At 55.1% G+C, this 13,433-nt stretch overlaps 2 protein-coding genes across 2 annotated transcripts in view; one reads left to right on the top strand and one right to left on the bottom strand.

The window, feature by feature from the left end:
- Nucleotides 1–13,433, top strand: part of DNAJC30 (DnaJ heat shock protein family (Hsp40) member C30) — a 41,307-nt gene that overhangs the window by 2,852 nt on the left and 25,022 nt on the right. The window contains exon 2 of the mRNA XM_061153431.1: nt 824–982. The gene's annotated coding sequence lies outside the window, so the exon portion shown is untranslated. The remainder of the gene's footprint in view (nt 1–823; nt 983–13,433) is intronic.
- On the bottom strand, nt 4,784–8,674 carry VPS37D (VPS37D subunit of ESCRT-I). Its single transcript, XM_061152283.1, has 4 exons — nt 8,529–8,674; nt 7,053–7,224; nt 6,478–6,560; nt 4,784–5,869 (listed from the first exon to the last, which is right to left on the bottom strand). Exons 1-4 carry the CDS (start codon nt 8,664–8,666, stop codon nt 5,507–5,509), a joined length of 756 nt encoding a protein of 251 aa, XP_061008266.1. The 5' UTR covers nt 8,667–8,674; the 3' UTR covers nt 4,784–5,506.

The raw sequence follows: 13,433 nt of genomic DNA on the forward strand, positions 1-13,433 counted from the left end.
GCCCCCCCCCTCTATTCTCTCTAGTGCCGTCTTGCCTGTTCGGGTTTTTTTAGGCCAGAGCTGAACTCAGACACCACTCCCTACTATCCCTGAAACAGTCTGGGCTCATCATGGGCAAGGAGGTGTGTGGGAGGGTTTCTGAAGGACCCTCCAGTGCTGGTTCCTGTTACAATATTTCTCTTCCCCGACCCCCGCCCTGCATCTGTCCATTCTCAGCTTCTTATCTGCCCTGGGGAGGAGAGTCTGAACCAGGCCATGGACACTAGCCCCTGTCTTTCAGGGGCTGCTCCTGTGTTCCTGAGACGTGGTCAACTTTAGTCCCTTTTCTCCTTTTGGTCACAAACTAAAAAGTAGAAGTTTGGACTGAGGAAGAGAGACTGGGACAAGAGGGGTTCAGCTTGCTCCAGGCTGCGCTCATTGGGGTGGGCAAGGGGTGTCGTTCAGTACCAGGCCCAGTGAGATGCACGCAGAGATCCTAAATGGAGAGACTGAACGAGAAGACCAGAATCAAAGGTGTGCATGTCTAGGCAATTGTGATACGGCCTTTGGGCTTAATCAGGACTTTATTCCTCCTGAGCCAAACTTTTCCCCTCCGTTGTCCTTTTTTTTTTTTAATTGCTGGGTGAAAAGATCCTTTACACATCCCAGTGCTAAAGGAGTAAGATTTCTTGCTTCCCTCTGAAGTTCTGGCATTTCTTTCTCTGGGGGCACCTTGCCTTCTGTAATGGTCCCAGCATGAGCCAAGATGAAGAATAGCCTACCTTAGGCCAGCGAGTTGTCCGTTGGTCATCACTGACCATGTATATGTCTCCATCCCTTATAGCCACAGCCCGAAGCTGAGACACCAAGGGTGGAGCCCAAGTGAGTGGCCACCACACCCACTTTGGGGAAAATGGCGAGGAGGAGGGGTCTTGTCTCGGGCCTTTGGGCGTCCTGGAAGGTCATCAGATCCCGTGAAGAGAGACTGAGAGGAGGGAAGCCGGTAAGTGGCAGGGTTACTTCAGTCCCCTCTCTGGAGTCCAGTGTTCTCTTGTGGCCTTTGCCGTGTCGGCTTCTCCGCCCTGTGATGGATGTGGTCACCTTATCACCTGCTTCTGAGCAGGACTGTGGAATGCCCGCCTCACCTGCCTTCAGTGGCCTGGCTCTCAGCCAGCCTTGGAGCCCTGGCGGCCATGGGGTTTGTGCAAAGCAGCTGAGGGTCCCTCTGTTAGTTTTAGGATGATAGCAAGACCTGAGTCTGGACATCATGCACTTGTGTATGCCGAGGGTGCTCAGTGCGCTCATCCCCCAGAAGCGCCCCTTCACCATCAGTCATAAGATTATAGTATCACGATGGATCCAGCCATCTCACCAGTGTCTCTTAAGGCTGTCTCAACTTGGGGCCTGGTCGCTAGTCTTGAGAGAGGTCAGCCCTCCCATTTTGCCTTTGTCCCTTCAGCGTTCACACTCTTGGTCCTGGGAGGGGCTGCCACTAGACCAAAGAAGGCCTGTTTCAGGAGAACCAAGAACTGACCCAGATTTGTGGTTCACAGGCCACAGCCAACCTGCACATAGCGTTTGGCTGTGGCTGGCCTACCAACGTTGAGAACTTGGGAGACTTTGCATAAAAACCTAGATTTCTAACTTCACTCCAAAAAATGAGAAAATGCCACCATTAAGCTTCCTCCCATATCTGCATGACCGCCTGGGAAAAGCTGTCAGGGCTGCCTTGTAGAGAAGTCCTTCCTCCCCAGGCTGCTGCATTCTGACCAGCAAAGGGGATGTGTCAGAAGCCATAATGCACACACTTGCACCATTTCGCTCTTAGTAAAGAAATCTGTCTGTCTCCCATGTCTATAAAGAGGGAAAACAGACAGACAAAAGGGGTCTCGAATTTCCAGGAAAATGGGGAGGATGTACTTTGTGGAAATGGAGTTGTTTGGCACTGTGACCTTCCTGGCCCCTCCAGGCATTTGAGGTCGCAGATCCCTAGATAACCTCCTGTGTTGTTCTAAGAGCTCACACTTTGACTGGGAGGCAGTGTAAATCTTACTTTCCGTGGAACAAGAAGAATCTCTTGAGAGGCCTATCACAGGGGCAAGGTCCCAGACAAAGCCAGAGGTCCCTTGGTACAATAATGCCATTCCCGCACTTGATCTTTCATGTAAAATCCTAGTATAAATTGGGATAAACCCTCAGCTAGTCCAACTTGGTCTCTCTGAAACCACTGGATTCTCTCTAGCCTTGGAGGTCAAGGGCAGTTTCTTAGCCATGGCTTTGCAGTGACCACACAATTCAGGGGTAAAGATTTGAGCTCACTGTGGTTCAGGCCTGCTTAGCTCAGGGAGCCTTGATTCACGCATGCACAGATGCGAAGTCACATGCAGTGTTTCATACTTGGAAGACAAAGCAGGAGGCTTAAGAAAGGACACAGAAGCTAGTGATTTCCAAGCAAGGAGATGCACATAACAGACTTCTGAGGGGCAGGAACACATTATGTTTATCAAAAAGGGGTGGGAGTTTTGTTACTGGGGCGATTTGGGGGTTTTGGTTTGTAAATGCACTGGTGGTCTGTAATAGAGCTTTTCTCATGGGCCCCTTGATGTAGCCCCTTAAGTTTATTCTCTCACAGAGGATTACAGCCAAGAACATTCCCTGGTACCTCAGAACCTAGAAAGTTCCAGAAGTGATCTGGCAGGAGAGCCCAGACTGCCTGGAACTTTCCAGAACATTCCATTTTCCTTCAAGCAGAGAGGCTAATAAAGCTTATTAACCATCCAACTCTAAGCCTTTCCTGTGGCCCAGAACTAGGTCCACTCCACTCTGGCAGCATCTGTACCCACCTCCCTCAGGTCTTTGGTCTTTTTCTTGCTGGGGCTGAATCCTGAGGGGCGTCACTCCCTGTGCTCTCTAAAACTGAGCTCTTTGGGGAAGGGGAGGGGTGTGGAAGGCCTTTTGAAGGCCCCCCACCTGGTTCCCATGGTAACACTCTTCTCCCTTCCTAGTCCCACCCTTGCCTGGTCATCCCTCTTACCTGCCCTGGGGAGGGGAGTCTGAGCCTCTGCCCAGCTCACAATAGTGGAGGGAGGCTCAGGCATCCCCATCCTTAGCTCTTCTTCCTGTGGTTACAAACCTGGGAAAACACCCTGGAAGCACGGGCCAGGATCGGGAGGCCGGGGTGAGAGGGGCTCAGCCTGCCCCAGGCCGTGCTGAGAATGCAGATGTTCTTCCGAGGCTGCTCGGTCTTCTGTCTGTTGTCTGAGGCAGGAACTAGGTGTCCTCTTGGCACCCCTCACCTCCAGCAGCTCAGGCACTAGCAGGGAGGAGCAGGAGAACCAAGGCCACCATGGGATGGAGGATCTCCAGTGGGCACTGGAGGGATCTGCCCTGCTGGGAGGGATCTGACTGGACTTGAGGGGCTGTCAGAAGCTTAGTGGGCCAGTCCCTCTAACTATTGCCTACATTTCTAGAGATCCCATCAGAGGAATTCCCTGGCAGGCCAGTGGTTAGGACTGTACACTTCCATTGCTGGGCACCTGGTTTCAATCCATGGTCATGGACTAAGATTCCCCGAGCTGCACCGTGTAACCAAAAAAAAAAAAAAAAACCCAAAACAAAGTTATTAAAACACAAGATCCCATCAGGCAGTCACTCAGGAGCTCCTCAGCTTGAGGAATGGGGACCACCTGCCTCTAGTAGCAGCCGTGATTCTAGAGCCTCATTCTAGCCTCAAAATCTGACTCCCTATGGTTTCCACCCACTGGTCCTGACTCTGACCTCTGGCTCTATGTGAAGCAGCCCTTCAGACTCAAAGGCTAGCCATCACCTCCCTGTATGTCAGACGGATCCCTCAGCTGTTCTGCAGGGGACTCAGTCCCAGTCCTTTTTTCTCGTTATTGTTACTCCAAAGGTGGGCTTGCCTGGTGGCTCAGACAGTAAAGAATCTGTCTGTGCGGCAGGAGACCTGGGTTCAATCCCTAGGTCGGGAAGATTCACTGGGGGAGGGCATGGCAACCCACTCCAGTATTCTTGCCTGGAGAATCCCATGGACAGAGATACCTCTCGGGCTACAGTCCACGGGATTGCAAAGACCAGACACAACTGGGCGACTAACACTTTCCCTTTATCGGAGGTGCCGCTGCTGTGGGGTTCCCTTAGAGTTTAAAACTTCAGCAAGAAGTAGAGCCAACCCAGCACTTGCCTCGGTCTAGATGGTTACTTCCCTACTAACATGGACCGAGGTCACAGTAGCTTCTACAGCACTCTGACTTCTCTCACTGCGAGGACCTTCCTGCCAACTTAATCTCATCAAACTTGACCTAAGCTGATCCAAGACATGTTCCTACTCTCCCATCTGCTTGTCCCACTGTCATCAGCCAAGCTGCCACCTAGGGTTTAACCCAAGCTGGAGGCAGGTAGCTTCAGCCTTATAGAAGCCTCTCCATCACTCGGTGGAGGTGGGCATTTGACAGCCCAGGTGCCATCCTGATTGGGCCTACAGGGCACCCAGGAAAAGAGAGACCGGTAAGGCCCTTAGAGAACTGTGATGGGGCAGAGTATGCTTCTGTCCAGAGAGCTGGCAAGTGAAGAGTTAGAAAAGACTCTCTGGGGTTGGTAACCAGAGAAGGTTTCATGAAAGAGGCAGAAGCAGTGCTGGACCCAAAGGACAGCTGGGCTTTGGATGGGCAGAGAGGAAGGGAGGGCCTCTCACGAGTAGGCAGCTCAGGAGCTGAGATGAGGCTGCAGCAGCTGAGAGGCCGGGTGAGGGGTGAGAGAGGAGTCGGGCAGCATTGTCATCCTCATCATCACATTTATTGACGGCCCCTGGGAGGCGGGGCTGGGGACAGAACATACAAAGACAAGGACCTGCCCTCAAAAAGCTTCCATTCTAAGGAGACGGGACAGAAAAATACAGAATGGTCTTTCCGGGGGATGGCCCACTCTCACCCCTGCAGGTCAGAAACCCCTGGCCTACCTCGCCCCAGGGTCTGGAGCCTGAGCGGGGCAGGTAGTAGTAGCCCCATAGCCATGGTGTCCCTGCCCCCGCCGCTGGGGCCTGACCCCCTGGCTCCTAGGTGTTGGACCCCAGCACTGGGGGAAAGGTAGGCTGAGGACATGATGGAAAACACTCCGGTCAGCCATGGCATTGTGCGAGCCCAGTGGAGGGGCAGGGGTGGTAGGGCCCCCTAGGCAGGGCCCCTTGAGGGAAGCGGGCAACTTCCCAGGCCCCCATGAGTCAAGTTCTTGCACTGGGGCTGGCCCATCACCCAGGAGGCCCCAGCTGGGGAGAAAAAAAAGGCAGAGATTCCTCAGCGCCAGAGGCATCAGACCCTGCCCACCCCACCCCCAGCCCTCTCTCTGGGCATCTCCCAGTGGACCCTCCTCCCCAGCTCAGCCTCCAGGGCCAGGGCCTGCCTAGGGCCAGGGGGAGGGGCCTGCCCCTCCCCCCACCCAGGCAGTCGGGGAGGAGGAGGAGCCACGCATCAAGTTTGTCTGGGCCCCCCATGGGGGGGCCATACCCTGGATCCTACCGGTGGGGGGGCTCTGGCTGCGAGGGCCGAGGGCTCAGCAGAGGGGCTGGGCCCAGGGGGCACCCGGGGGAGCCCTTCAGTGGGGGCACTGGGCGGGAGTCCAAGGGGGGCAGGCTCCGGGGCACTGCCGGCGGCCCCCGGGCAGCCCCGGTGGGCAGGACTGCAGCAGCAGGGAAGGACTTGGGGGGCTCTGCGGCAGCCGTGGGGGCCGGCTGCCCCGACCGCTCCCGGCGCCGCAGCAGCTCCTGCAGCTTCTCCGCCTGGGTCCGCCTCAGGTGGGCCAGGGCCCGGCCTCGCTGGAAGGCAGGCAGGAAGGCCTCCAGGCTCTGCTCCCCCAGCAGCAGCTGCTCCATCTGCTCCTGGGACAGGGCGGAAGGGACAGTTTAGGAGGACCACGACCGAAGGCTCAGGGCTGGTCTTCTCGGCCCCATCCTGAATGCTTCCCGATCACCGCCCCCACCCCGGTCAGGGATGGGGCCCTGAGTTCTAGCCTCGCCTGCCCCTCGCTGAGTGACTGTGGACCAAGTCCTCTCCTCTCAAGCCTTGATTTCCTCACGATCACCAGACCTGCTGGGGCAGGGACGAGGTGGGTCCAGAGATGGGGACACACCTGAAGTGGACAGGTGTCCATCTCCTCCAGGCCAGGGCTCTCCGCCTCCACCCCTCCACACGCTGAGCACATTGCTCCCACCCACTATGCTGGGACGACTGCCCCAGCTCCTCTGTGGCCCCAGCCTAAGCTGCCTGGAGACAGTCACAGGAAGCCGGGGGAAAGTCACAGGTGGGGACAGTGGGCCTGTGTCCAGTGCGGACAGCAATTCAGCAGGCCCTCCTGGGGGCCAGCACTCAGGGCAGGCTTCCTGGAAGAGGGGCCCTCACGCCTGCAATGTAAGAATCAAGGGGAGGGGACGATGATAGGTTGAGCTCCCCCTCCGAGTCCCCAGGCCCAGCCACCCCCTCCTCTCACCTCAGCCTCCTGCTCAGCTTCTTCCAGCTCAGCCTGCAGCCAGCCCAGCGCACAGTGGGGGCTCCAGCGGTGCATGCTCTCCTCTGAGGGCCGCAGAGGGACACAGTGAATAGCCCTGCCCTCAGGGCCTGTCACCCTGGACAGACAGGCCGGAGCCCCAGGGCCCGCTGCCGACTCTCTCCCTGACAGTGTGTGTGACTCTACGCTTTCCCTCCCCTCTCTGGAGCCTCAGTTTCCTCACCTGCACAACACCCCGCGGCATCAGTTTGTGTGCCCACCCCCCCCCCCCCATCCTAGTGCAAAAGAGGAAGCAGGGGCTCTGTCTCCCAGAGCACCCCAGGCCCTTGGGCAGCAGGTCCCCTCTTCTCCCAGGGCCCCATTCTGGCCTCTCCAACCCAGCTCTACTCACCAACTGCTCACTTTCCCAACTTGGGAATTGCCCAGGAGTAGCACCCCTGCAAACTTGCCCGAAGAAGAGGTGCGCCCAAGTTCCCCAGCCTTCAGAGCCGGGCACTGAACCCCCCCCCACCCCCACCCCCACCGCTCCCGGGGCAGTTCTCCCGGCCGTCCCTCACCCAGGCGCTGCAGCTTGTCTGCACAGCTCTCGGCCACCTCCCGGAGCTCCTGGTACTTGATGGCCAGGGCAGTGCGGCCCATCTCCAGGCGGGGACGCAGCGCCAGATTCTCCTTGGCTAGCGCGTAGTTGGAAGCCAGGCATGCCTCGCGCTCCAGCTGCAGGCCTTGGAACTGCCGGCGGGGAAGAGCCCAGAGGCCCATTCAGGGACTCTCCCCACGGCCGCTGGCCGCCACCCCCCACCCAGGCGGCAGTGCCCACGGGCCAAGCCAAAGGCGCCCCAACCTCAGGATGGCGAGCCAACAGGTGGAGGAGCTGGGAGAGCCCAGACCCCACTTTGCCTCGGTTTCCTAGTCCACAAAGTGAGCTAAAAACGTCTCCCTTATAGGGTTGTTGGGGGACTGAAGTGAGGAAAACTACGAAGGTCTCTACAAATGTTAGTTAATTTTTAATTTTTCAATTAATATGTCTGCTCAGGTCCCCGAGGAGCCCCCCTCCCTCCTCTGTCCCATTTTCCATGCATGGGCAGCTTCCCCCTCATCCCAGGCCTTTGTCTGCTTCCTCTTCAGGTGTTTGTGCTGAAAACACTCCCCATCCCCTGCTCCGACTCTCCAGAGTGAGGTGTTCACCCTGTCCCTGTCTGGCACCCCCCCTCACACCCCTCCTCTGCCCTCCAGTGGAATCCCCACACCCCAAGGAATACACACCCCCTTTTCCTCCCCGATCCCCTAGCACCTGCTCCCAGCTCTCCTTCTCTTGCGGATAGCAGACCCCTTTCTTTCCTGGCCCTGGAGAAGGCTTTTTCCTTCTGTTACTAGGCGGGCCAAGCCTCCCCTCCCTGCCCCTGGAGAACGCACTACCCTCCATCTGTCCCCTATAGGATGCACATGGCCCTCCCGCCTGCCTCCCTCCAATGTACACTTTCCCTTTCCGCCCCCCACAGACAACCAGCCCGGGCCTATCTCCTGTGAAATATACAACTTTCTCTCATGGTGGCCTATGGAACACACACCTCAGCTCTCAGTACCCCTCCCCAACGGAAAACACAAAGCGCCCCCTTGGCACCCCCAGCGTACGGACACCCTCCCAACGGTCCCCCCAGGTGTCAAACAGGCCCCTAGTTCTCCCTGTGGAAGGCGCCTCCCCTTTCTGGCCCTACAGAACGTGGGTGTGCGAGCCAGGGCCCCCCACAACACAGCCGCCCCCCGGAACACACCTCCCTGGAGCATCCGCCGTAGGACACGCCTCGCGGCCATCCCGGGGGTGCACGGGCGCCTCCCTGGGTCTCCGGCGCGCCCCACCCGCCCCAGGCCACCTCCGGGCGCCCCCTCCCCCGGGGGCGGCTCCACCGGGCCCACTCGTACGTGCCAGGCTCCGCCGGCCCCGCGACCCGGCCAGCGCGGCCCTTCGGTCGGTCGGCAGGTCCGACAGGCCGCGGCCCGGCCCCCGCGCCCCCCGCCCGCGCCCCCCATGCTACCTTCCTGCTGAGCCGCACGATCCGGTCCAGCTTGGGCTCATCCTGAAGCAGGTCCCGGAGCTGCCCGGTGCTGAGGATCCCAAAGCGCCCCGGGCTGCCGGGCTCCGGCCCCGCCCGCGCCGCCCGGGCCCGGTACATGCCGCCCGCCCGCGCCCCCAGCTCGGCTGCTGGCTCGGCCCGCTCGGCCCGCTCCGCCCCGGCTCCGCTCCGCTCCGGCTCCGGCTCCGGGATCCGGCTCGGGCTCGGTCTCCGGCGGCGCGCGGCGCTCGGCCGCCAGAGGGCGCCCCGTCCGCTCTTAAAGGGGCCGCGGCGTGGAGGCTGGGGGTGGGGTGTGGAGGGGGCGGGCCGCACCCCTTCCCACCCCGGTGGCGCCGCGCCTCCCGCACCCGCGGATCTCCTGGCAACCCATCATCCTTCCGCCGTCTGGATCTCTAGGGCCGCCTCTCTCCGCTCCCCTTCTCTCGGCCTTCAGTCACCACGCCCCCAGGCACGGACTCTCCCACCCCAGGCGTTTACAGGTTGCAAGGCTGTTTCACATTTACCCCTTGAATTCGCACAATTTTCTGAATTTGTCCAGGCTCCAGGAGCCCCTGTGCTCCTGATAACTTGGCTAAGTCATCACCCCCCAGCCTCAGTTTTCCCTTCTACAAAATGGGGTAATGATACACTAAGTGAGGATAAGAGGCAGTGAATGTTGAGTCCCTTGTTGTTTTAGTCGCTAAGTCCTGTCGGACTCTTTGGCGAAGCCATAGACTGTAGCCCGCCAGGCTCTTCAGTCCATGGTATTTCTCAGGCAAGAATACTGGAGTGGGTTGCCATTTCCTTCTCCAGGGGATCTTCCCAAGCCAGGGATCAAACCCTCTCCTCCTGCCTTGGCAGGTGGGTTCTTTACCACTGAGCCACCAGGAAAGCCCGTAGAGTCTCTTACCTGTAGTTAAATGACTACCTGATATGAATTATTGTTATTTCAGAGATGAGGATACAGATTCTCAGAGATGATGTCACCTGCCCAAAATCACGTTCCAGGTAAAGGACAGACAATCTCAGTTCTTCCTGTATATGCAGGTCCTCAATCCAGCTGGAGGACAGAGGGCGTGCTGGAGATGTCTGAGAAAGAGACAGAACTGATGGAATGGGGCAGGACAAGCTTGCTGATGCACTGTGAAGGCAACGCTTTGTCCACATTTTTCAAAACATTTATTTTTATTTATTTATTTGACTGTGTTGGGTCTTACTTGCCACATGTGGGACCTTTTTTTGTTGCAGCATGTGAAAGCTAGTTCCCCGACCAGGGATTGAGCCTGGACCACCTGCATTGGGAGTGCAGAGTCTTAGGCACTGGACCACCAGGGGAGTCCCCTACTTCCACATTTTTATGGTAACTGAAATTTGGTTTTCCTTTTCCAGACTCAGTTGGAACATCACCTCCTCCAGGAAACCCTCTTTACCTCCCCAGGCCACGTTGTGTGCCTGCTGTCCCTCCATCAGGATCCTGGGTATTATCAAGAGCCCTTCCACATTTCCCAGCTTCCTGGTTATGAGCTCCTTGGTTCTGCCGTGCATCCTCCAGACCCACTATTTCCACCATTCTTCCAGGGGTCTCCTAGACATTCCCTCCTGTCTGGCCCACCTTTGGCCCCTCCTCCAGGCTTTCTTCACCTTGGTGAGATCTGATGGGAGCTCTTCCCCCAGCTTGTCCCTCTTCGTCACCAACCCCTCTTTGTTCTACACCCGCCCCAATACCCTTCCTTCCCTCTCATTTCCAGGAAGAGAAACCTCCCCTCATTCCAAAGCCAATTAAGTATCCTTGCCATGGGTCTCACCTTCACCTGCCTCCTCTGAGAGGCTTCCCCCACTTGCTTAGTTATGTCTCTCTCTTTCAAAAAAAAATATTTATTTACTTATTTAGTTGGCTGCATCAGGTCTTAGTTGCAATGGGTGGAATCTTTGTTGCTACAGCACAGTCTTTCATTGCAGTGCACAGACTCTAGTTGTTGCATGAAGGCTCAGTAGTTGGGGTATGCTGAGTTGCTCCAAGGTATGTGGAATCTTAGCTCCTGGACCTGGGATCCGACCTGTGTCCCCTGCATAGCAAGATGGATTGTTTTTTTTAATTAATATGTTTACAAAATATTTATTAAGCTCTGCTGGTCTTAAATGTGGCATACATGATGTGCAATCTTTCAGTTGTGGTATTTGAACTCTTAGTTGTTGCATGCGGGACCTAGTTCCCTGACCAGGGATTGAACCCCGGGCCCCCTGCATTGGGAGTGTGAAGTCTAAGCCACTGGATCACCAGGAAGTTCATATGTCTCTTTCTTCTTCTGTCTCTTTCATGTTTAATTTCTGCCTTTAGACTGATACCTCCCTCTCACCCCCACCCAATATTTTGAAAGTACCAGGTTATGAACTGAGTGTGTGTGCTCAGTCGTGTCCGATTCTGTGCAACCCTATGGACTGTAGTCTGCCAGGCTCCTCTGTCTGTGGGATTTCCCAGGCAAGAATACTGGAGTGGGTTGCCATTTCCTTCTCTCTATGAACTGAGTGACCCTCCCCCGCCCCCAGTTGATATTTTGAAATCCTAGCCTCCAATGTGATGATATTTGGAGGTGGGGTTTTGGGAGGTAAGTTTAGATGAGGTCATGAGAGTGGGTTCCCATGATGGGATTAGTGTCCTTCTAAGAAGAGGAAAAGAGACCAAAGTTTTTTCTCTTTCCACCATATGAGGTCACAGTTAGAAGGCCACCGTCCGCGAATCAGGAAAAGAACCCTTACCAGAAGCCAAATCTGCCAGCACCTTGATCTTGGGCTTCCCAGCCCCCAGAATTATGATAAATAGGTATCTTTTGTTTAAGCGACACGGTGTGTGGTATTTTGTTGTGACAGTCCAAGCCGACTAACATACCGTCGACACCCTGCACTCCGTGCATCCGTTTCCTCATCAGCATGCGTGTGTGCTCAGTTGTGGCCAACCCTTTGCAACCCCATGGATTGTATCCTGCCAGGCTCCTCTGTCCATGGACTTCTTCAGGCAAGAAAATGGAGTGGGTTGCTATTTCCTGCTCCAGGGGATCTTCCCCATCTAGGGACTGATGCCATGCCTCCTGCATCAGCAGGTGGATTCTTTACCACTGAGCCAGCTGGGCAGCCCCCATTTCCTCATACCTTCCCTAATTCCTTGACTCAGTCTGACTTCACCCCACCACCACTTCAAGGGCACTGCTGTAGCCAAGGTCACAGACTGCTTCTGACTTCCAGAGCCCTTCTCTCTCACATTCAACATCATCGACCACCATCTCTTTCTGACCACATAGCAGTCAAAGTCCAGACATTTCACAAGTGTTAAGTTGGCAAAAATTAAAAAGTCAGGTAATATCAAGTGTTGGTGAGGTTGGGAAGTGACAGGAATGCTTACATACTGCTAGTGGGAGAGAGAATCAGTTCACTGGAGAGCAATTTGACAAACTCGTAAAGAACATTCAATGTGCAGTGGACAGAGTAATAGACCCCAAAGTTAGCCATGTCCTCATCCCTGGGACCTGTGGATATGTCACCTCCCATGGTGAAAAGAACTTTGCAGCTGTGATTAAATCAATGATCTTGTGATGCAGAGAATATGCTGGATCACCCAGGTGGGCTCAGAGTAATCAGAGCGGTTCTTAGAAGGGGGTAGGCAGGAAGGTCAGAATCAGAGAAGATACAACAATAAAACTGGAGTGTCTTAGTCACTGAGAAACTTGAAGACAGTATGTTGCTGGCTTTGAAGACGGAGGAAGAAGCTACAAGCAGGCAGCCTCTGGAAACCGGAAGAGGCAAGGAAGTGGGTTCTCCCTGAGAGATGCTAGAGTGGGTGCACCCCTGCCAATATCATGACTTCAGTCCAGGGAAACCCATTACAGACTCCTGACATCCGAACTGTAAGAGAATACGTCTGTGTTGTTGGGACCACCCTGATGGTCCAGTGGCTGGAACTCTGTGCTCCCAGTGCAGGGGGCCCAGGTTTGATCCCTGGTCAGGGAACTAGATCCCACATGCCACAACTAAGAGTTCACATGTCGCAACTTACTTCCTGCATGCCAAAATGAAGATCCAAGATAGCACATTCTGCAACTAAGACCCAGGACAGCCAAATAAATAATGAATAAGAAAATAATGTATGTTGTTTTAAGGCACAAATTTGGCAATTTGTTATAGTAGCAATAAGCAGCTAATACAGACTTCTCCGAACGTTCCCTGCCTTGGACCAGAAGACAAGAACAGGAAGGTTTGCAGTGACTCTATTTGTAATAAACAGAAACTGGAAACAGCCCAAATGTCCAGGGCAATGGAACACTTCATACTACACACCAAAATGGGCAGATTGCAGCTACATATGTCAATTTGGTTGAATCTTACAAACAATACGGAGAATAAAGGCAGCAGTCTCAGAAGAATACATTCAGTATAATAATGTTTATGTAAAGTTTAGAAACATGCAGAGCCATACTTCATATTGCTTGGAGATGTGTACAAAGTACAGGAACAATAAATACCAAATTCAGCAGTGTGGCGGTCTGGCAGAAGAGGGATGGAATCTAGGAGGCAACAGAAACAACTTCAATGGCATTAAGAGATAGTTCAGGGGTTTCCCTGGCAGTCCAGTGGTTAAGACTCTGTGCTGCCAATGCAGGTGCTGTGGGTTCAACCTGTGGTAGGGCACTAAGATCCCAAAAGATTTTTTTTAAATTAAAATTAAAGAGATAGTTCAGTTTCTTAGGCTGAGTGTGGGTACACACAGGTGCATACTTTGGGGTAAGCCTGAAATTTTTTGTATAAAATTGGTGGTTCAGAGGTAAAGCATTTACCTGCCAATCCAGGAGATGCAGGAGACACAGTTTTGATCCCTGGGTCAGGAAGATCCCCTGG

Source organism: Dama dama, chromosome 10 (genome assembly GCF_033118175.1).
Source record: "Dama dama isolate Ldn47 chromosome 10, ASM3311817v1, whole genome shotgun sequence".
Lineage (NCBI taxonomy): Eukaryota > Metazoa > Chordata > Mammalia > Artiodactyla > Cervidae > Dama > Dama dama.